General features: G+C 42.5%; 1 protein-coding gene across 43 annotated transcripts in view; it reads left to right on the top strand.

The window, feature by feature from the left end:
• The window catches only part of MAP2 (microtubule associated protein 2), a 223,801-nt gene that overhangs the window by 169,137 nt on the left and 31,560 nt on the right, over nt 1-23,104 (top strand). For 24 of the 43 annotated variants that reach the window (XM_064717816.1, XM_064717825.1, XM_064717834.1 and 21 more), the window contains 3 exons: nt 5,007-5,120; nt 7,326-7,403; nt 19,255-23,049. In XM_064717816.1, the coding sequence (XP_064573886.1) occupies nt 5,007-5,120; nt 7,326-7,403; nt 19,255-23,049 (3,987 nt within the window). The remainder of the gene's footprint in view (nt 1-5,006; nt 5,121-7,325; nt 7,404-19,254; nt 23,050-23,104) is intronic. The other 19 variants (XM_064717848.1, XM_064717846.1, XM_064717850.1 and 16 more) reach the window with 7 other exon arrangements.

Genomic DNA, 23,104 nt, shown 5'->3' with positions numbered 1-23,104 from the left:
TGTGGAAATGTTTATGTCAGGGCCTGAAAGCTCAGACACCTATTTTAAAAGACTCTTGCCACTGTCTGTATATCTGTCTCTGGGGCTGGTAAACATGTCTGTTATAAAAGTTAATGGAATGGAAAGCTGTCATGGGAAATAGAAGTATTGTAGGTAATGTGCCAGTGGAGACATCTGCAGTCCAATGACAAATGCAGCAGGATCAATAAGGAACCAAGGAGAGCGTTGAAATTACATCTTGGCCTGGTACAGGATCTGATCCCAGATACTGCATTGTGCTGTAGCCAGTCTTTGGCATGTAACCTCATTTACCAGCCCCTGTCTGAGTCTGGGAAGGGGGCTCACCTGTCAGGAGGGAGTGCAGGAATGATGAATTTCAGGTTGGAATTACACCTGCTTCAGTGTAATTCTCAGTGCTGGGGTGGCTGGGCTCCCAGCCTGCCCTTATTGGGCAGCTCCTATGCCTGTGGGTGTACTTGTGAGGAGGGCAGCAGCCTTCTAAACACAGCCAAAAGAGAAGGCTGTGGCTCCCCATCACAGCTGGTTCAGCATCCTCTGTGCATCTCAGTACCCTGGAAGGGGTTTGTGTCCCCAAGTCATCCCTGGGACACAGAGATTCCTGATCTCCTGATTTGGTGTGCTGGGTTTGGGAGAAGAATTGGGCTGACTTCTAAAACCAGGAGCACAGAGTGCTTAATATGTTAGAGTTTTAACTTTGGTTTAAATTAGTGTAGTGCCCCAGACAGGGCTCTGTCCTCTGTTCCTGCCACAGAAGAGCCGTGGCACTGGCAGCAGCTGGGCAGAGCTGACCTGGCAGCCCTGCTGGAGTGACCTTTGAGGGAGCAGCAGAACTGCCATCCTGCTATGTCAGCCCTGGCCTCTCAGCTCAGCCTGCTCCCTGTCAGGGCTTTGGAGAGCTCCTGCTGAGGGTTTTCACTGTGTTTTCTCCCTGTTATGGACATCCCACTCAAGGGCTGCCTATACCTTAAGGTACTGAAGGTACCATGAACAGCTGACATCTTGGTAAAAGATGTTTTACTCTCTACAAAATGCAAAGAAAAGGCATGTTGCTGTTCTCTGTTCTGCTGGAGTCTAAGGTAAAGCTATGCTCCTTGTTGCTTTTAAGAAATAAATCTATTTGTTGTAGCTTGTTTTGTATGTTGATGCTGTTTCTGTGGCATGAAGTAGAGTCAGAGAGAGTCTGCCTGTTTAAAGAGAGGGAAAATAAATGTCTACAAGCAAAACCATGTCTAGTGAATAGATAGCCCAGCATCCACAGCATTCAAGCTGCCTAATTTTCCCTTTTTTTGGTCTTGTTTTGTTTTTTTGTTTGTTTGTTCTTTATCATTAGGCTGCCTTGAACTTTAATTGAACCATAAGAAAACTATGAAAAGTCTCAATAGCAGCCCTGTGAGGATTTGACTTACCCACTGGATCTTCTATTTTTAGTGTCCATTAGTACACAGAAGTCTGTCCTTTTGCAGCAGTCATGTATGGCAAAAGCACTGTTCTGATGAACTGCCCATGCCCCCGTGTCACCCAAAATATCCATCAGCAGAGTGTTCAGAAATAAGCCTTTCTTGATTAAAGAACACTGCCAAACAAAACAAACTGAACAAAACATACAAGCCCAGAGGCCATTTTATTTTTATTTACTTATTTTGCGTAGCCTGAAATAGAAATTTATATTTAACAGGAGACAACCTTTCACCCTCCCTCATAGCTCCCTGTGGAGCATTATCTTTGTCCCAAGCAAATAAAATCAGGAAGAGAGCTGAGAGGGTGAGAATTGCTTTCTGAGCTTGTAGAGCCCATTTGTGGTAGACAACCAGGCTGGATGGGAACAAGTATAAATTCTATTAAAAAGGAGCCAATTTTTAATGATTTATATTTACCCTGCTGAGAGGAGGGTTGTTTGGCTCATGGAAAGCAGTTGACCAAGGGGATTTCCTTTAGATATGTTCCAGAGTACTAAACCTGAAAGAGGTTTGCATATTCTATATCAAATTAATTGGAGCCTTTTGTTAACATTTTCATGTGAACATAAGCTTCAAAAATGGATTCTTTTAACAGTCTTCCTCATTGTGTCTTGATTTGTTCATCTGAGCCAATAGTACAGTCTTGATGATGTGATTAGCTTGGTGGACCTTCTGACAGGAGGGCCATGTGTCACATCCTTCAGGTGGCAGGAGTTGGTGTGGGGTCCTCCATAGCCATGGCACTCAGTGAAGCTCAGTGCTGTCCTCCATGCTCACTAGAGCTGTCAGAGTGGTGCTCTTTCCTGCTCTGAAAGAGCAGAATGTGAACAGGGATACACCGGCTGTCCAAGTTTGCTTTGTGGAAGGGCAGTTTGTCTCTCCCCAGCCCATGGGAGGTGCTGCAGCACGCTGTGGTGTGGGGAGGGCTCCAGGAGCAGCATGGGCCTCGCTGCAGATTCCTTCTCCAGGTTTTCCCAGCTCGTGCTTTGCGGGCTGCCTGTGCCTCACAACACAGGGAGCTGTCAGGACCTGTAAGGATTCCACATTTGTGTCCAGTCCACTGGTCTGCAGCAGCACCATGTGAGAGTCTGGGAGGTCTGGGAAGTGTCTGCTTTGTGTTTCTCACGCAAGGAAGGAACCAAGAGGTGGCAAGAAGCACCCCCAGCTTCCAGCAGGTGTGGAAGCAGCCCAAAATGAGGTTCAAAGCCCCAAAATGAGGTGTAGGACCCTGAAAGGCAGCTGGGAAGATTGCTGGGCTTTAAATCAATATCCCTGCTCTTTGATCTATAGGACTGGCCACATGCATGACTTGATTGGTGGGGTTATGGTGCTCCATTTGATCTGCTTAACCACAGAGGGGACTTTGATCTCATACTAGGGATGTGTTGTTAAACAGAAGAGCAGAACTAGAGCTGCTATTCATATTCTCCTCCTACAGGCACCTTTATCATATGTAGCCTCATCTCAAAAAACAGTTGATTTATTTCTTCCAATGTGGAAGGCTGCCAGAACTTCTCATCCCTGACAGTAGGAAAGCAGCATCTTTAGATTTTTAATCTGTATTTATCCTCAAGTTTATATCCATGTATTTCAAATGTTTTTGCAAATTCATGTTTTTCAAATCAGCTTGTTTTTTTCATTGCTTGGTAGTTGTTCTGGTGTATTCCTCCATCCACTTTTGCTGTTGGCAGCAGCCAATGGAACTGTTGCAGTAACTGCCCTCCAGGTGACCAGCCAGGAGTGCAGTGAATTGTAAGGTATAGACACCAACAATTAGGAATGTTCTTTGCCAGTGGGTGGGGATTTTTAATATCTCATTAAATCACTTGTGTAAAAGTAAGATTAACCTAACACTTTGGTTTTAGACAGACATGATTGTGATAATTTACATCTGTTTTTTGGGAAAATCAATTGGCTTTTCTAAAGGACAAATGAAGAGGAATAGCTTCACAATAAAAATACAAGGGAATTCTGTAAGAGTGACTGTGAAAATAAATCATTATTAATCTAATGGACAGTCCCTTGTCAGAGTGGTTGCTGTAAAGTTACATGTAGGGCATTGATTTAAACATACTTGCCCTTCCCAGGCAGTTCTTGCCTGAAGGATGTGGTAATGAGTGAGCAGAGCTTTTATTCCTGCCCTCAGGATGGTGACTAATGGGGGCTCTGGCAGGAGCAGGGTGTATTGACCTCTGCCATTACAAACCTCTGTCTCCGCACAAGGGCTGGAGAAGCAGTGAAGTTTTGCTGTTCCCAGGTGTGCCCAGCTGTGCAGCTGGTGGGCTCTGACTGTGCAGCTTGTGGCCTTCCCTGGGGGTCAGCTCCATCTGTGTTGGGAACAGCTGTCAGACAGCACTTGGATAGAGCTGGAGAGGGAAGGGGGTTATTTCCACTGAGTTTGGCTGAGAGAGAGAAATACATTGATTAATGACTAAGGGAGAGCAGACTCAAATACAGATAAGAACCACAAACCCTTTGCTTTCTGAATGCTGCTGGACCAGCCCTTAACATCTTGATTTGTTACATCAAAGGGACCTGAACATCCAGAGGGGAGGAAACTTCTCTGGTTGCTTCCACATGCAGCTGCGTGCCTGATGAGATCTCACTGCACCTTTGAGTGGGTCTGGAGTCAAGCTGAGACAGTTTCTCAGTTTGGAAGAATTCACTCCTTGAGTGGTCCTACTTCTACATTCTGCTCACCAGAGCAGGCAGTTCTCAGCCCTTCCAGGTGTGCTGCAGCCTGTGGGCAGTGGGGAAGAGCAGAGTGTGTGTTCTGTGGCACCCAGTTCTGTCAAGCATGCAGTGCCTCAGTCAGCTGCATGCACAGAGCAGCTTGGGGGCCAGCAGCAAGGAGCCCATTCCACTAAAAAAATGTCATCTCTGCCATCCCTCTGCATGGTACTCACACCTGCTGTTCAAATAAAGCTTTGTGTGGCAGCCTTCAAAGGAGTGAGGAAGGTGAAGTATTGATTTTAACCATGCAGGAATGTTATTTGGCCCTTCAAGCCCCTCACCAGCAGAGATGGCTGTCTGGGAAGTGCCTTTAATGCATACTGTGTGCTGCTGAAGAGGAATTAGAGTCCAAAGGGCATGTTGGAATGCAGCTAGCTTTGTATATTAAATGTCAAAAAATACATTACTCAGCTGCCCATTCTACCCATTTGCAAAACAATACCTACAGACATTTTTCTAGGCATTTAATAAATGATTGTCCTAAAATATTGCAGTTGCTGCACATTGTCCCTAATAGAAGGAACATTTAATAATGATGTTTTGTGCATCCTGATTAGAGCAAGCTCCTGATCTTTATAAATACTTGGCATTTTCCACTGAAACCTTTGGAATATCTGGTCCTTCTCTTTTATTTTTAATGATTTCCTTGTATTTCAGGAAAAAAGATTACCTTTTAAAAATGGATTAAATCAGCCTCTGGTTTGTTATTGTTTAAGCTAATCTTTCTGATTTCAGAACACCATTCTGATTAGCATGCTTTTCTTTCTTTTTTTTCTGACTTTGCTGCTGCCACAGAAGAAGTGTCTGCGAGGATAGTACAAGTAGTAACAGCTGAAGCTGTAGCAGTCCTGAAAGGTGAACAGGAAAAAGAAGCCCAGCACAAAGATCAGCCTGGATCACTACCTTTAGGTAAAATGAGACAAAGAATGTTCCAGGTATCCTTGTGTCTCCAAATGTCTGTATGTGTATTAAAAAATGCAGTTCCAGCTGTGTATTCACATTGCTTATGGTTGTGGTTGTAAACCATAGCCACCACTGGATAAATGCTGGAACCACAGGATTATAGCAGGATCCTTGTTCTTCATGGCCCTGTGACTGTCTCATTCCCTGTTTGCTCTAACAGCAGTTCTCCACCTTGGTTTTGACTCATGGTTGAGTAGCCATGAGTGTGTTTGGTGGTAGGGTTTGTCATCGTGTTGGTTGGGATTGTTTGTGTTGAGCCATGTGAAGGATTAACATCTGAAGAGGCAAAGATGGAGTGACAAATAAAAAGAAAGTGAGGCTTTGCTGGTTGGGTGGCAGCTGCTGAAATGGATGGAGGGGGCAGCACCTCCACAGGAAGCAGAAAGGAATGGGGCACTCCAGGTTGAGAGCACCAGGCAGAGTGAGGGCAGATTGTGGAAGAAGGAGTCACATGGTAAAAGCAAATTCCAGCAGTCTGTACTGGAAGGGGTAAGAATGCCACTGGTCCATGCTGTGTCTCCATCCTCCTCTTGCCTCCTTTGTCTGTGTATTTATCTTATCCATCTATAAAAGAAGGTAGGTATACAGTCATTTGTACCTAAAGTGCTTGCTCCTTGCCAGAAAACTTTTGCAGTAACTCAAAACATGTCCACCAAGGCCAGAGAAAGGACATACATCATCTTGAGGTAAGGAAGTCATGCCAGCCTGTCCTGGGATAGATTCTCCTGAGTGCACGTTCATTGTGATGAAATCAAAACAATGCCCTGCAGTGTTTTCCCCACAGGTCATCTGCTTGTTTTGGTGCAGTGCTTGGCCTTGCCTAGGAATGAAATAAGTCAATGAGTAATTTAGAATATTTGTTGGAAATTTGGTTCCCACGGTTTTTTGCTTCATTGAACTAACTTAGAACTGCAGCAGGGAGATGTGTTGCTTGGTAATTCCCTTCTTTGCAGAGACTCAGTTTTACATGGAAGACCTCAATTCTCCAAATCACTTCACTCAGGCCTGGGACAGGCAGAATGGATATTCAGTTCCATCTAGTCAGATAAGTAATTTAAAAGGCATTGTGAGAAGCATGTCGTCAGTTAACCAACTCTTGGTGTTACAGTTCCTGTGGTCAGATATCATGATGAGTTTATACAAACTCTGTCCCCGGACAGCACACCTTAAGGACAAGTCACATATGGTCTTCTCCAAATCACACTGAAATCAATAGGAGGAAGCCTGGAAAATTCTATTTGGGCTTTTGAAAAATTCTGCCTGTGCTTGGAAAGAAGCCCTGAACAGTAAACTGAGATCTGCCTGTTGAAAGGTGCTGTTGATAAGACAGAGCTGTTAAAACAGATTTGTTTGGTTTTTTTTTTTTTAAACATTGGTTAAGCCCCAGGAGTGGATCTGTTTTTAAAGAAAAAAATTCACTAAGTTATTGGTATGAGATCAAATGCAAAGGTCATGCTGAGTTCACTTAAGAAGCATGTTTAGAATTTCAACATACTTGAATTGAAGTAATTGAAAAAAAAATTATTTTCAGCATCTGTTCTCATGACTGGGAATGAATGTAAATCCCAGTCCAAGTGCATCTAAGTTTTCTCTGTGCCTTGCTCAGATGAATCACTGTTATGTCACAGCTGATATAAGTTCCCTGCACTGATATCTTTTGCATTTAGACAAGCAATATTTGCATGTGTTCTGTGATTAACCTTGAACGCAGCAGAAGAAGAAAAGTGTGCAGAATGGAGTCTTTTCACATACTCAAGGTGGATTAAAGAGATTGGGTGCCAGTTTCTGATAGTTGGTGTGAATTTATAATAACTCTGTGCTCACAAGCTTTTTTATTGTTGCCTTGGGTGACTGAACACTTTTTAAGAGGCAATGCATATTTAAAAGAGTATCTCATATTTGATTTTTATATTGTGCTCTATAACCAGAATTTTGTAAGTAATTCATCCCATTAGAAAACAACAACAGAAGAATAAATCCTTTTGTTTTAAAAAGTCCATGTAATCTGCGAGGATCTGTCTAAAAATCTGGCAAGCATGAGTCCCCATCAGATAATTCCTCAGTTGGGCAGAACAGGCTGACTGCAGCTTACATCATGAATTGGTCTTCCTGGAATTAATGACTGTCTCATTTTCACTGTTTGATTTCTAGCAGTTGAAGAGTCAGCCAACCTGCCTCCTTCCCCACCTCCATCACCAGCTTCTGAGCAGACTGGAGTTCTGGAGGAAGGTAAGGGTCTCCTGGACATTGCAGAGCTGTCAGCAGAGGGATGAGACATGAATCTAAAGGATGGGGAAATCAGAAAATGGAGATACTTTCTGCAATGGAGATACTTCTCATGTGGAAAAATAAGGCATTCTCAGCAGTAACTCCCCATCTGCAAACCAGCTGCAGTGCATGGATGAGGTAGATGCATGCACAGAGGTAGCTGAGGGATATGCTAAGTGCATCTATGCTAAAGAAAAAGAGAAGTGTTGCTCACTTTTTTGCCTGTTGTATGCAATATGAGCCACTGCTGTCCCAGTGTGGTCACCAGAAGTATGATTAAGTATAGGTCATTGTTTGTTTCTTGAGATGTGTTTGGCTGCATTTCTAATATTACCATTGCCTTTTGGTTTGGAATCTTAAATGCATGAAAGCAAGGAGATTCAGAGCTGGATCATTTCTTTGGCCCTTGACGTGTAATTCATGCTCCGGTGCCTGCATGTATTGGAAGTTGTGCCCACCAAGTGCAGCAGTCACATTCTAGTCTTACCAAGCAAGTTTCTATTCTGTTCTGCACGAGTGTTCAGTTTCAGTAGCCCGTGATCACTGCATTTTCCTCCTGCTGAAACCTCCTCCAGCAAAGAGCTGAAGTGTTGCCTTGATGTTGAGCAGAGGCCTGAATCCCTGGAAGCTGCCGCAGTGTAGGCGTGTGCGTGAGTGCTTTGTTCAGCAGAAGACAACTGCTGCATCAGGGCCAGCAGCACAGGGAGACAGCAGGGTGTTCAAACTGAGCTGCATCGTGGGGATAAGGAGGATTTGGGTTCAGAATCTCCAGAGGACTGTCAGTTGAACTCATGTCAGTCATGTTTTTATGTCTCCACTTACTTCCTTCTCGGATTTTCTTTCAGCGTTTTATCTTTCTTTTTGTTACATAAGTGCATGAAAATAATTTCCTATCATCTGCTGAACAAACTTTGTTGGTATTTTAACACAGAGCCTCTATGAATTTTGCAAGTGGATGGTTGCTATTTCACATGCTAGCATTCTCTGACTCAGTTAATGAGGACACTGCAATTAGGCATGTTCCATCACGCAGTCATTTTTGACACAATGAAATTACAGGCTGTGTTAACAACAACATTTGTCAGTCCACTCTACTGGAAGAGCCCACTGGGTGTGGTTAGTAACAGTTATAAAGAATTTGATTAATTGATTGTTGGGTTTTTTTTAAAAATCTGCCTGTTGTGTGTTTAAAAAACAGTACAACAGTTCCTAGACTTATCACACAGAGGTAATGGCAATCAGAACTATTAACTGAAAAGAGAACTGGTAAGGCACTAGCAAAGATTTTTAGAATGGTTACCAGGGCTTTATCACTATTTTTTAATACATAATTCACTTGTTTAGTCCTGTGTATGCTTTTTAATTTTTCATATCATGGTGAAGGGCTTGTTCTTTTGCTTCAGTCCAATGTCAAGGTTCTTCCATTAGCCTCAGGTTTAGGTTCGGCTTTGTGTGCTGCTTGTGTCAGCTGTATATTTGCATGTATTTTAGGGTTTTATAAGGTCCTTCTATTGTTTAATTGAAGGTTGTAGATTGGCTCCACAGCAAATGGAAAGCATTTCGCTAGTTGTACTAACACAGGAAGGTGGAAAACACTCTACAACTTGAGGTTATTATCTGCTGCCAGACTGCAGCTCCCAGCTGTGCAAATGACTCAGCAACTCACTGAACATTGTTGCTTTTCTCTTTCCTAGCATGTAGAATTGAATTAATATAATAGCACTTACCCTGCAGAGAGGTGGTTACAAGGGCTGAAAGGACAGTGCTTGGGAGATGTTTCAATGACTTACACAATGTCCTGGGTTTGAATAACTTTCCAATAATTTTCTTTAACATTAATCAAAAGCGACTTTTCCACAACATGGAAGATTTTGATTCAGTGCTTCATTTTTAAGAGCAGATGGAAGTTTTATAAGGGAAGTATAGATAGAAGTCATGTCCTGAGTCTTTAATGAACTGTGCTGGAAGCTTCTTGTTTATGTCTGGCTCTCAAACAGGAACTCACAGTAGAGTTGTTTGAAGCAACAAAAAAAAACTTAGAAATAATTTCACTACAAATTTATTATGTTGCTTATTACAAAAATATCAGTATTGTCAGTTCAGTGTAGTAAAAATGGCAGTAAAAATCTTCTGCTCTGCTCTGTATTAGAAGATACAGTCCTTATTTTCTGTGGGTAAGTTCAGGTTTTGCTGACCTGAGCGAGCCAGACCTGTCAATTTTATTCAGGCAAAGTTCCCATTCAGAAGAGTTTGCCTCAGTAGGGTTTGACCCAGTTTTCCTGTACTTGTTTAAACCTCCTGTTCCCTATACCATCTGGCAATCCATCCTCATGCATCTTTATATTGTCCATCTTTCTGCTTAGTAAAATGCAGTTTATTAATTAATTGAACAAAAAAGGTGAGCCCTTGGTGTGTCTGCCTCAGACCTTTTTTTTCCCTTCTCCTAGAAGCTCTTCCTAATGCACTTGTCAGTGTGTGTCGCATTGCTTTGAATCCAAGAGACTTCTTCAGTCAATGTAGGAAGGAAATCACTGTTGTAGACTGACAAAGGTGGATGTGGCCAGCCATGCAGCAAACACAAATTAAAAGGGAAAAAAAAAAAGGTAGGAAAGACAGAGAGGTTTGTGGGTCAGGTTTATTTCATGAGAGAAAGGAGTCAGTTGGATGTAGGTTTCTTGGATTTGGCTGCAGGAAAGCATTCAAATGAACCTGTCCCTTTTTACTGCTGCAGAAGGTAAGAGAACTGATTTGCCTTATTGAAATTACTATATTCATTTCAACTATAATAACATAATTTTGTTCAGGAAATTAAATTCTTCCTAGCACCCTCTAATCCTTTTATCAGTTGTATCTGCCTGGAAGGACTGACGTAATATTCTAATTTCTTGGCATTTCTTTTGTGCTCTTTGCCTTTTGATGATGGTCCACAATGTCTTCATGTAAAAAAAATTTAAACATTAAGGAAAAGAAGGGTGCCTCTGATGGGCTGTCTTCCACTTTGAAATAGGCAGATCAGCCTTTATATACCAAATAAGAATGTTTTGTAAACTGAAAAGAATCAAGTGTTGTAAAATGGATTTGTTGACGGTGGAAATTACTTCTTGAAAGGCATTCTCAAAACATACAAGGAAAGTAAAACAGAATTAGCCTTTGTGAGAAGTGATTTTAATCTTGGACTTTAAAATGCATTAGGGATTTTCCCATGTATTGAGACGGAAAAGATTAGAAGGGACTGTAATAACAAAGGATTTTTCTTGTTGCTGAAATAAAAGCACAGCCTCCTTAGAAGACATCATTATCCTGGTAATGAAATTATCTGCATTAATTCTGAAAGTATCTTCTTTCAAACTGATAAAAAACCAATGTAAATCTGTAAAATAGCCGCAGATATAACAACCCCAAACAGCAGCAGGCTTTGCACTCCTGGTGATTTTGGACCATCACAATAGCAAATATTAACCATTTTTACTGCTGTCAGTTCCTGCAGTTTTAAGGAGCAGAGGCAAAGCCTCTGTTTTCTCTCAGTCTGTTCAGTACAGTCTGTTCAGAGCCTATAAAGAAGGGATTTTCAGTCTTGTTTGCAACAGTATAGGCAAATGCTGGGATTTCACCTTCACTCTTGGTGATACGTTTTGCTTTTGAAGGGCCCCTGGGTAAATAAACCCACAGCTGGAAGGAGAACCTCCCCTTCTGCACATCTTCCTTCTCTGTGTTCAGCTTCTTGACCATATCAACCTTCCCTTCTTATCTTAGTGTCCCAGTTCCAGCTGAATAGGTGGCAAGTGCTTCTGCTCATTCAGCTCTTGTCTTCAATAATTCATGGGCTGGTGTGAGAACGGGGAGTTGAGGTTTTGAACATTCTTGGATTTAGGAGGGAGTTCATTCCTTGTCTCTTGTGCCCTGAAGTGTGGGCTCACCCCCTGTAATTTGCCTTTTGCAAACTCTGAACCCCCTCAAATCTGTTACAGAATTTTGTAGATGTTTCTGTGGAGAAGAAATCCACAGGTTCTGCACTGCAAATAGATTGAGATGATTCCCTGAAATCTTGTTTTTGGCTCTTAAGTAGTGGGGGGAAATGGGAAGCTTGGGCACAATGCTGTGCTTAGCATTTCCTACTGCAGTGCTCTGCAGAGCTTCCTGCTTGGCAGAAGTTGGTTGCCAGATTTTCTTTCCACACCTGCCTCTTTTAATATTGCATAAACCCCTGAATATGAGGGTTGGATTCCACTACAGAAGAGAAGCGGCCAAATTATCAGTGGTTAGTGCACTCTTTGTTCCCTGAAAGAAACTGTGAATACAGTTCTCCTAACTGAGTTCCATGTGGGGTCTTTGTGCACACCTTTGGTCCCAGCCAGCCTCAGGGCTGGCACCAGTATTAAACACAGGCCCATGGAATTGGTTTCTCCTACAGCATAAGAAATCCATGCCATGCCGTTACAGGACGCTTGCTGCCAGTTACCTGAGAAAGCAGAGGATCTTTTTCTAAAGATACAGATGTTGTTTTGTCATGATGTACTGTAGAAAGAAACTTAAAACTTCCTGTTGTTTGCCAGGAAGAACCTTAAAGCTCTTATGAATGGGATTGTTTTGGATCAAAATTGTTTCCAAGGCTTGGGTAATCACAGTTAGGGTAGCATTCCTGAGCCCTCTTGTTTTGGCATCCCACAAAGAGATCTGTTAACACTGCCTGTGTTAAAACCTTGCTTTCTGTTTTGGATCTAAGAGTGACATTTTTGGGGGCTCTGGGGGAAATCCTGTAAGTTATAATTGCCTTTGGAAAGGCCAGGGACACAAAGTATGGGCTTGGAGCTTGGTAGGAAATCCAGTGGAATGGCTGCAGCTGCTTAAGGCACCCTGTGAATCAGTGTTCATCAAACTACCAGGTGTCATACACTGAGAATGGACTTAAACCTCTTTTCCCTAGCACTAGATGTTTCATTTTTCATAGCTTCATTTGTGATGAGAGGATTCCTCAGCCTACAGGACTTCCCAAGTGTCCCCTCTAGGCTTGTATGGCTGAGGTGGTAGGCCAGTCATTTTCATTGGGAAGTGTTATTTTTCTTTGTCTTGCAAAAACTGCCCCTCCCTGTACTTGTCAGTAACTGGTGTAGTCCCACTAATGTGATTTTCTGCAAGGCTACAGTGATGGGAGTAAGCCTGTCATTCCAAAGCATTAGCAAACACTGAGGTGGGAGCTAGTTCACCCATGGAAACATGACACAACAGCATAAAATATAGGACTAACAGAGACTGCTGTGGGCAGCATTTTGTGACCTTTATCAGGGAAAAAAGGTAGATAGCTCTTTGGGAAGGGTTTTTTGTTGTTGTTGTTGTTTAAATGCTGCTTATTTATAGGAAAAAGAAAAATGGGGAATTTTGAAACAGGTACAATGAAAAATAAAATCACCACTGGCCAAAATGTAAGCTGGTTTTCTTTTTAATTAAAAAACTTTTTAAATTTTACACTTTTAAGTACTAAATCTGAATATTATGAGGAATACAGTTATGTCAGGACACTTCAGAGGTTTTTAGTACAGTCAGTCAGGTGTGTAATACATATGAGGAAAGTATGGGTTGTGAGATGTGGTTTGTGCACAGCATGTGTTCTTCTAAGCAATTAGTGTGTAGTTTTGAAATTCACTTACTGCTAGGATTGGTTTCTGATGTTGGTAAACCAGCAGAAAGGGCCAGGTACATGCTCCCTGTGTTAAAATGCACAACTGCCTCATTCCTCCATCCTGCATTAACCAGTAGCCTGGCTGGTGTCATCCACTCCAGCATGGCAGTGGCTGGTGCTGCTAGAGCATGTGTCCATCCTGTTTTATTTTTCCTGTGTGTGTCTGTCTGTCCTGCAGCCTTTGTCTGTCTGTGTGTGTTTGTAAATGCAGGGGCGGAGGATAAGGTGGGGCTGCTCCAGCACGGCCCTGGCTGTGGGGGAGTCACTGCAGGAGCCAGCAGGGAGTGGCACCTGGCCCCCTCCATTTCAGTGTCTGTGCCCCAGGAGGAGCCCTGCAGCTCAGATGAGGAGTACTATGAACACCCTTTGTTCAGCTCAGAGTGGGCTGGCTCTAGTACTCACCCCAGTGCCACAGTGAAGAGCACAGAGGTCTTGTTGGGCCATGATGAAGGTGAACTGAGCATGGTCCCATTTGGTTCCTCTTCCCCTCTACTCACCTGCCATCCATTCCATTCCTTGTGTGTCTGGCATTGCTGCTTGCTGGGGAGGAAAACCTGGTTGTGTTTTCCCCTAGATGGAAGTGATGCCCCTCCAAGAGTCTCTCCACGTCTCTGCAGCATGAGCAGCTTTGGGGTCAGATGGTTCCCACTTAAATCAGGGATCTTATTCTTCAGGCCTGGCTTAGAGCAGAAGCAAAAGGAGCAGCTAGCTAAAAGAACTGGAAGATAATATGTTCTTTGTGCTAGAGAAATACTGCCAAGAACAATATGCACAGTAGGCCACAATATTGTTACTGAAAATAAGTCAATTGTTTACACAATGGGGGAAAAATATGTCTATACCAAAGATAGCCCTGGAAGGATTTTAATTCCCCAGCAGGTGAAGTAAGTTTTGCCCCAGTGTGCACAGGTAATTTCAGGCCATATTGGGTCATGTTTGATTTCCAGTTGTTTTGTGGACATGTTCCGTTTGCATTGTGCCAGCTGACTGCAAACATGGAGAGGAAAAAAGCCTCTCTGTACCTCCTGTTTCTATGACCTGAGCACATCAGTAAGTAGCATTTTATCAGTAGGGGTTATGTAAAAGTTAAATCAAGGGAGAGTCTTCTTCACTACCAGAACAGCCGACTTCTGAAAGGTGAAATAGTTGGATGTTTCATTTCACAGCGCTCAGTCTTGGCAGCTGAAGTCAAAAATAGTACTGGATCCTCTAAAGGTTTGTGTCTCAGGAGGATGAAGCTGTCTCCCTGAAACTAGACTCTGGCTCATTTTAAGAAAAGCAGAGTTGTTCAGAATTAACAGGATAATTACAGAATTCAGAGCCTAATACTGTAACAGCATTAGTAAGAGATCAGCACTAATAATTGAAGATTATTTGTGTCAGCATATCTAATCAAGGGTAGGGAGATAGAAAAATCACAGGGGTAGCCTTACTTTAGCTGTGTGCTAGAGGTGTACATAACAGCCTGATTAGTTCATGGGCAGCTTCCTTTCCATGATATCATCTGCCTCTGGTGAGAGTGTAAGATCTCAGAACATCTATATGTAGGAGAAAAAGGGCAGATAAGCTGGATCATGAGTGCAAAGATGGGAATTTTGAGACCCTGGGGTCCTCTCAGCTGGTGAGAGCATGGTGCTAAAATGCCAAGATTCAATCCCTGTATGGGTTGGTCACTTGAGAGTTGGACTTGATGATCCTTCTGTGTGTGAAGGAGCCTTCCTGCCCTTCCAACTGAGACTGTTGTGTGAGACAGCTGTCCTTGCTGGCAGCAGTCTGCTTGGCATAAGTCTGCTCCACAAGGAGAGGATATAGGATTCTCTTGTTAATTCAAGGAAAACTTTCTAGTTTGAGTAATTATTTTTATTCATGTGGCTTTGTGAAAAATGTTCCAGGAAATGAAGGAGTTTTGCTCAGAGTAAAGTAAAAGGCTGTCCTTAGCATTTTTTAATTAAGAGGGAAGTACATACAAAAGCACATAAAATTAGGAAAAGAAAATTAAAGCAAGTTATTCAAGTCAGGGTCTCTTTTAGCTAGAGACCTGTTGTCCTGCAGAGGCTGCTTTTGCAATCTGCCCACGTGCAAATAATTCTGCAATGCTCAGGCATTGGTCAGGGTCTGATTCTGAATCTCCTGGCTTCTGTTCATTTAAGATACAGTATTTAACCTTAATTATTTTATGTTATTAATAATGTGTTGTTCTTTACATAGTGATATTTTTTCAGCTTCAACTAGTGTTTATGTTCCTTAAATCATTCTTTTAAGGCCATAGCTGAAAGGGATGATTGATTATCTGGTTTTCACTGGGACAGTCTCAGGAGAAAAATAAAGCCCTTGTAATTCCAAGAGGATGGATACAGCCACTTCCAGATTTGAAAATGCTTTGTTCTAGGTCTGATTCAGCAAAGTACTTCATTGTGAGACATATTTTAAACTCATCAGGTTGCCTGCAGTATGGCTGCTGGTCAGCTCCTTGAGTACATTGCTGAATCATAGGATTCACACTTAATCCTTACTTATTATCAGAGGGAATACTAATCGTGCACAGTAATTTTTGTCTGAGTCACAGTGGCAGGAGTACAAGCCTGGAATGGAGATTTTTCTAATAATTCTTCTTCCATGGCACGAGCAAAGACTGTTCTTGATTCTACTGATTCTACTGTACTGATCCTAACAGCCTATGGGCTGAGTGGTATGTTTTAGAAATTTGGATGAACAAAATAGTTGTATTGCATTCATTGGTTTGTTTGACTTAGTTGATGATGAGGAGCCTGGGGATAAGTGGGGAAACAGCAAAGAAAATTAAGAGTCCTTGTGTTAAAATAGTGACTTTCACATAAGGATTTCAGATGTCAGAGAGCATAAGGGAGAATTGTTTATACACCCATTCAGTGTAGGAAACTTGGCAGAGATCTTGCAAAAACCATTAATCATTAGCCATGCATAAGGCCAGTTATGACTCTGAAAGTTGTCAGTATTTTGCCAAATCCAGGATTCATACAGTAGATTGACTTGCTGGCATTCAGCAGTCTGTATTACCAAGGTCAGCAGAAAGAAATCAATGCCTCATACCTTCCTCCACCTCAGCTGAATGTCATTCACTGGACTAAACAGCACATTTATTAGAAAAATATCAGTGTACTTTGAGCTCATTGATGCATTAGTGTTGTCAGAGCCATCCATCATTCCATTCCATCTCCATTTCCAATGACTCTTTGACCCACTGTCATCCTTGGGAGAGGTATGCCTGTAAAACAGTTTCAGCTCTCATCTTGTGGCATAAACATGCTTGTCTGGGGGGAGGCAGGCTTTTGGTTTGGTTTTTTCCCTAAGGAAAATTCAGTTCCATGGTGGCTAAAATGAACTGGGTACTGGCAGTCCTTTACAGACTTAAATAGAAAATATTGAGCTGAAAGGGTTATGTAAATGCAGTCCTGGAAGGGTTATGTAAAGCAATCCTGTTCAGCTGTGTGCTTGGTGTTTACTGTTGGTGGGGATGTCCCCTGTTTTTTCCATCTCCAAGAAGAAGAACCAGTAAAGAGTCTGATGGCTGTGGAAGTGAAACCTGCTGCTCTTCCTGGGAAGCCAATGGGGAAAGAGCACGGGCCCCTTAAGCCTTTGGACCAGGCAGAGGCCCTCTGTGAGGGTCAGTTGGATTCTGGTTCAGTGTGTCATGAAGAAAAAGTGCCAAATGTGGCATCCAGCAGGGAGTGTGACCCCTGTAGTGGGAGCACTCCTGAAAGACACACCCTCTTCCTTGGCTGAGGAAGGTGTGTCCTCCTTAGGTTTGCATGTGTTTGCTGCCAGCAAATCCTTCTCCAGCTTTCTCCAGTGCTTTCCAAGCCTGCTTCATTTTCTGTTTTGCCCATTTATTAGTATGACTGCTCTTGTTATTATGCTTGAAGAGTGTGTAGTGGATAATTTGATTGTGTAGGTGCTGTATGACAACATGGTTTCCCACCGCTGCGGCTGATTCCTGAGTTTTTTACTTTGCCATGGTAAAATACTGCTTTGCAGCTAAGCTTATTCCTCTGTGTAAGCCTTTTTCCCCCATCTCAGATGTGTTTGCCAGTCACATTGCTAATCTGTGTATTTTTTTTCTTTTTGGTGCAGAGGTTCATCTGCATTTCTTTCAAACAGCAGATTTGCCGCCTTTGACTATGACATAAAGATGCTTAAACTGTAGAAATGTTTTCATTTGCAGTGTGCAGGATTTTTGTTTGGTTGGTTTGGTTTTTTTGTGTGTGCTTCAGTGCATTCTGGTTTAGCTTCCTGAAAGCTATTGCTTCTTATATCATACCCTTGTCATCCATTGCAATCCACCCCTCCTCTCCTCAGTCATTGCCAGAATTCTTATTTTTTGCGTGTGCCACTTTATTACAAATGTTTAACCCTGCTGGAGTGCCCTTCTTAGGCAAAATCTCCATCACTTCCACTGGGACATTTGCCTTCAAATTGAAGTTTAGGACTGGGTGAAGTTTAGACATAGTTTCTGAACAAAATGTTTACTCAGTCATCTTTCAGTACATAAGAACTAGGCTTCAGTATTTTTGTTTTAATTATATTTCTGTTCAGCCAATGGAACAAGGTGCAAAGGCACCTTGTGTGGAGTAGTGATGTACCCACTCCCTGCCTGGCTAAGGAATGCTGCATTTAGGAGGCTTGTGTTCCAAATGGCCCAGCTGAAGAGCACTGAATTCCTTTGGCAGTCAGAATATGCTTGGATGCCATTGGTATTGTTTGCTTGCACTACAGGAAGGGAGACAGGAGGATACATAGAGAAAAGCAGTATCTAGCTATTTAATTCCTGTGAAATGAGCATGACGTCAGCCCAGTGGCCATGCTTTGTACTTCATGGGGATTGCAAGTCCGTCACCACATGTAAAATCACAAAGGAGCAAAATTACTGTAGGTGTAGATTTCTAGTTTGGTTACCTGTGGATTTTAGAATGGCAGTTGCTTTTTTGATTCAGTATTAACATATTGAAATATTTAAATAATGAGCAATACTTTTATACTAATTGTTCTAAAAACAGTCAGATTCATCAAAGCAAAAAGATGCCTCCATGGACTTCAGATCTGAAGAAATTCAGAGTTGGCCCAATGCTAGTTGTAACAAGCTTTAGAAAAAACTCAGAAAAAAATTTTAAAAAACTATTTTACAGATTAGTGAAGAAAGATATGCCACATTCTGAAGTCTTTCTCTTCATATTTTCCATTACAGGAAGATTTAAATGAGATAGGAATCATTATCTTCCACAGGACATTAAAAAAAGATTGAGCTATTAATGATTAACAGATTGGGTATTTAAAAAAACTTAACTAGGTATTAGCCTCTGAAAATAAAGTGGCAGAGTATAAGAGTAGCCTTTTTAGTTTCAAATTAACTTAATTAGTGCCTGATCCAGAGTCAAAGAAACATGCCAAATATTCTTTGACTTTAGCTATGTCACCTACGTCTTTGTAGGTGACTGGCCATTTTGAAGACCAGACCTTCAAGGTCTGGGAGTATTGGTAGGTCTGTTGCTGATTTCCACATGCTGGTTTGGTGACAGCAGTGAGAGTCTGGTAATTTGACAAAGAGCAAGTGTTATAAGGGAGTACAGTTAAAAAAACAGCCTCTTCTGAAACTTGCAAAACACTTTGCAGGCATTACCTCTAATTTAGGCTGCATGTGGAAGAAAAATGTATAAAAATACATAGAAATGTATAACTATGAATGTTTTAAATATCAGCAACACACAAAGGTACCACTGATTCCTTTGAAGTTGCAGACTTCATTAACACAAAAGTTACATAAGCTACGGAGTTCAGCACAGCTTCTAATGAAGTGAGGTTATTTGTGATTTTGCTGTTGTATACAAATCATGAAGACAAAGAATTTACATGAAATCATCTCATTTCAGTGCTCACATTTATACGTGTACAACTCACATTTTTCTTAGAAAACCTTATATATTGAAAGGAAACTAGTATTTAACACTTTAAAGCAGATTTCTAGGTGGATGCCTTGCTGCATGCTCACATCTTTCTCCCTTTCCATTCCATCATTCATATTAAAATGTTGTAGGCCACGTGACTGCCTGCCTGTAAGTGCTTGAAATAATTTTGCTATAAAACCCAAACAAATTACTTCAGATTTACTTGCAGCCACGAAGATGGAATTCCGTGTCCAGGAGGGCACATGCCCTTTTGCAGCAGAACCATTAGACACAAAGCAACGTGAATCTGGGAAGGACAGTAAGACTGTTGAGCAGCCTAAATATGATGCCTTAGTTCCACAGTCAGCAAAAACAGAGACTACAGATGAAAAGGATTCAGAGAGCAAAGACAAAGTGCTTTCACCTCCATCAGAATGGATGTTGAAAACTGATTCACAGATGAAAGGGGAAGCCAGTTTTGCAGAACCTGCTGCTAAGCCTCCTGCTCCTCAAGAACAAGAGCACTTGTCATCTCAGCTGCCTGAAGTGAGCAGGGCGGAAGAAAGGACTGCAGGTGTGCCCTCATCAACCAACCAAGTTATGGGAATCAAATTTGAAGACAACCTCAAAGATATCCAGGGTGGTGCCATCAGCTATGGGGAAAGTTCTCTATTGCTACCAGAACCCAAGGCAGAAGCAGCCAAAAGTGAACTTCCTTCAGGCCCATCTCCTGCTCTCCCCCAGGAGCTTTCACTCAAAGACAGTTTCAAAACACATCAGGAACCTACTGACCAACTGTTTGCCAAAGATCTCAGTAAAGATGAACAGATCCACAGAGACAGGACATTATCTCTCCAGGAAGTCTCAGCAGTAACTGTAGATGGATTGAAAACTCCAAGCACCCCAAAAATCCCTCCATGGGGAGAGGAAAAGGACTTGACTAAGGATGAGAGTGATGAGGAAGAAAGGTACGACTTCTATGATAAAGGGGAGGCTCAGCTATTAGATGAGCGTAAAATGACCACAAAATCAGAAGTTAAGACACCTCCCCCAGACAAAACAGACATTGAAAAGGATGGTGAAGCTAAAAAATTACCTGATACTCTCAAAGCAGAAAAAGAAACAGACCAAAGTGGGCTCTCAGCAGCAGATGTGAAAAAGGAGGTGCAGCAAAGCACACAGGTACCCCCAGCTAAGTTAAGCCATGAACTGAGTCATGAGAAAACAGCAGAGCACCCTGATACCGCTCAGTTATCCAGAGTAACAGAGAAAGCCCCTGAGGCACCAGGTTTAACCACTGAGAAGACTCCTACTCTAGAAGCTTCTCAAGAGAAAGATGTTAAAAAAGATACTGAGGAGGATAAGGCAAGTCTTGCTGCTCCTCATCAAATGAAGGAAGAGGAGGATCAGTCAGGAATGTCAAAGTATTTTGAAACCTCTGCTCTGAAAGAGGAAGCCTTCAAAGCAGATGGTCTGAAACAAAGCAGTGATTACTATGAGCTAAGTGACACTAAAGAGAGTAAATATGAGCCTTATCAGAGAGGTCCTCTAATACCTGAAGATGAAGAGGAGGAGGAAGAGGAAGAATTAAATCAGCAGCAGAATGTGCATGCTCGTGAAATGGGGTACAGTACCCTGGCTCAGAGCTATACACCAGACACATCTGAAGAACCCAGTTCTCCAACAGAAAGAATGTTCACTATTGACCCCAAAGTCTATGGGGATAAGAGAGAACTTCACAGTAAAAATAAAGATGACCTAACTCTGAGCAGGAGCTTGGGACTTGGGGGAAGATCTGCCATTGAACAGAGAAGTATGTCTATTAACTTGCCCATGTCCTGTCTGGATTCAATAGCCCTAGGATTTAGTTTTGGTCGTGCACACGATCTTTCTCCCCTCGCTTCAGATATTCTAACTAACACTAGTGGAAGTATGGATGAAGGTGATGACTACTTGCCAGCAACCACACCAGCAGTGGAGAAGGCCCCCTGCTTCCCCATTGAAAGTAGAGAGGAGGATGAGCACACAGAAGAAGAAAAAGTGACGGTAGAAGAAAAAGTCCAGCCTGAGACCTTGGCTGAACCATCTTTCCAGGCCAAAGATTACTACAAAAATGGGGCTGTCCTGGCTCCTGACCTGCCTGAAATGTTAGACTTGGCAGGGACAAGATCTAGATTAGCCTCTGTGAGTGCAGATGCTGAGGTGGCACAGAAGAAGCCAGTTCCTGCTGACACTGTTGTGGAAGACAGCAGCACAACCCTGCCACCTGTGACAAATGAAAACCATGTAATTCTGAAAGCTGAAAGCCAGCTGGAAGACTTGGGCTACTGTGTTTTCAATAAGTACACAGTACCACTCCCCTCCCCAGTTCAGGACAGTGAGAATTTAACAAGTGAAACCTGTCCCTTCTACGAAGGCACAGACGAAAAACTGAGACGTGGCCTTGCTCCTGACTTGTCTTTAATAGAAGTGAAGCTGGCAGCTGCTGAAAAATCAAAAGAAGACTTCCTCAGTGAAAGAGATTTAGGTCAGCATGGTGAGTCCACTCTGGTGAGGAACTTTGAAGAGGAGAAAAAAGAGAAACTGGATACTGTGCTAGAAAAAAGTGAAGATCAAGTTGACTCTAAAGAGGTCTGTCCCATTAAAGGAGCAGAACCAGAGAAGACAAGAGCTGAGGCAGTGTTAGAAAGGAAAGAAGAAAGTGTGGCTAGTAAAGTTCATTTACCTGCTGACACAATGTATGACAGAATTTCTTCTTCAGAGATAGCAATAGAAAAGGATTCTATTTGTTTGTTGTTGGAGAAGGAGAAGACTCTTAGTGTTGTTCATGAAATAGCTGAGATAGCTGATATAGAACTAGAGCCTCCAATTAAACCAGATTACAATGCTATTAAGCATGATATGGAGGTAGCTGCAAGGAGAGCTGACCAAGAATATCAGAGTAAGTTAGACACTAAGATCAGTGAGGTTGTTTCTCTTCCATCAGGGAAGGACAAAACCTCTCTTAAAAAAGCGGAGCCTGAACCCAAAGACGCTCAGCAGAAAGAAGAGACCATCTTCTCCAGAGAAGCAAAGGATGCAGATGTACTTTCCAAGACTGAGCCTAGTTATGCAAAGGACAGCACCAAACTGTCAGAAATAGAAATTAAAGAAAAAGTAACTAAGCCGGATCTGGTACATCAAGAGGCAGTTGATAAGGAGGAATCTTATGAATCTAGTGGAGAGCATGATCAAGCCCAAGAAAGTTTAAATGGAGAATCTGTGAAACCAGAGGATGTCAAAGCAGAACAACCAAAACCTCCCGTGTCTGGGGAAGAGATGCCTACACAGCTACCAGCTAAGGGGGCTTCTGTGGAGCCCCTCTTGCCAAAAGCTGAGCCTCTCCAGGAGGAGCCTGCTGAGATTCAGATGGAGAGCATACCACAACTCATAGAAGGAGCTGAAGAGACTCTTGATAGAGCTGTGAAACCTACAGAAACCCAAAAGCTGCTGCCATGTGAACTGGCAGCTGGAGCTCTGAAAGAGGAAGAATATGAGGAAGAAGAGGTGGAAGCAGGGCAAGAAGCAAAAGAAGAGGATAAACAGCATCTTGCATCAGAAATGCCCCCAGAGTTTGGTGAGCCTGCTGCAGAGGAAATGGGAGCCAAGGGTAGCCCAGAAGCCCTGCCTGAGCTGAAAGGCATTATTGAATCTGTGGTGACAGTGGAGGATGACTTCATCACAGTGGTGCAGACAACAGTTGATGAGGGTGAATCTGCCTCTCACAGCGTGCGCTTTGCTGCCACTCAGCAGGAAGACATTGAAACAGGAGACTCCCAGGCTGAGGAGGAGCTGGATGTTGAAGAAGTGGAGATTGAGCCCAAGGAAGGCTCCCGAGAGGCTCCTGCTTCACCCCAGAGAGAAGAAATCCTGCTCACTAACTACAAAACAGAGACGTGTGATGATTACAAAGATGAAACAACAATTGATGACTCCATCATGGACACAGACAGTCTCTGGGCAGACACTCAAGGTGTGCATTATCCTTTCTGTTTTGTCTGTTGAATATTTTTGCTTCCAAATCATAA

Source organism: Zonotrichia leucophrys, chromosome 7 (genome assembly GCF_028769735.1).
Source record: "Zonotrichia leucophrys gambelii isolate GWCS_2022_RI chromosome 7, RI_Zleu_2.0, whole genome shotgun sequence".
NCBI lineage: Eukaryota > Metazoa > Chordata > Aves > Passeriformes > Passerellidae > Zonotrichia > Zonotrichia leucophrys.
This window is presented reverse-complemented; position numbering and strand designations above follow the sequence as displayed.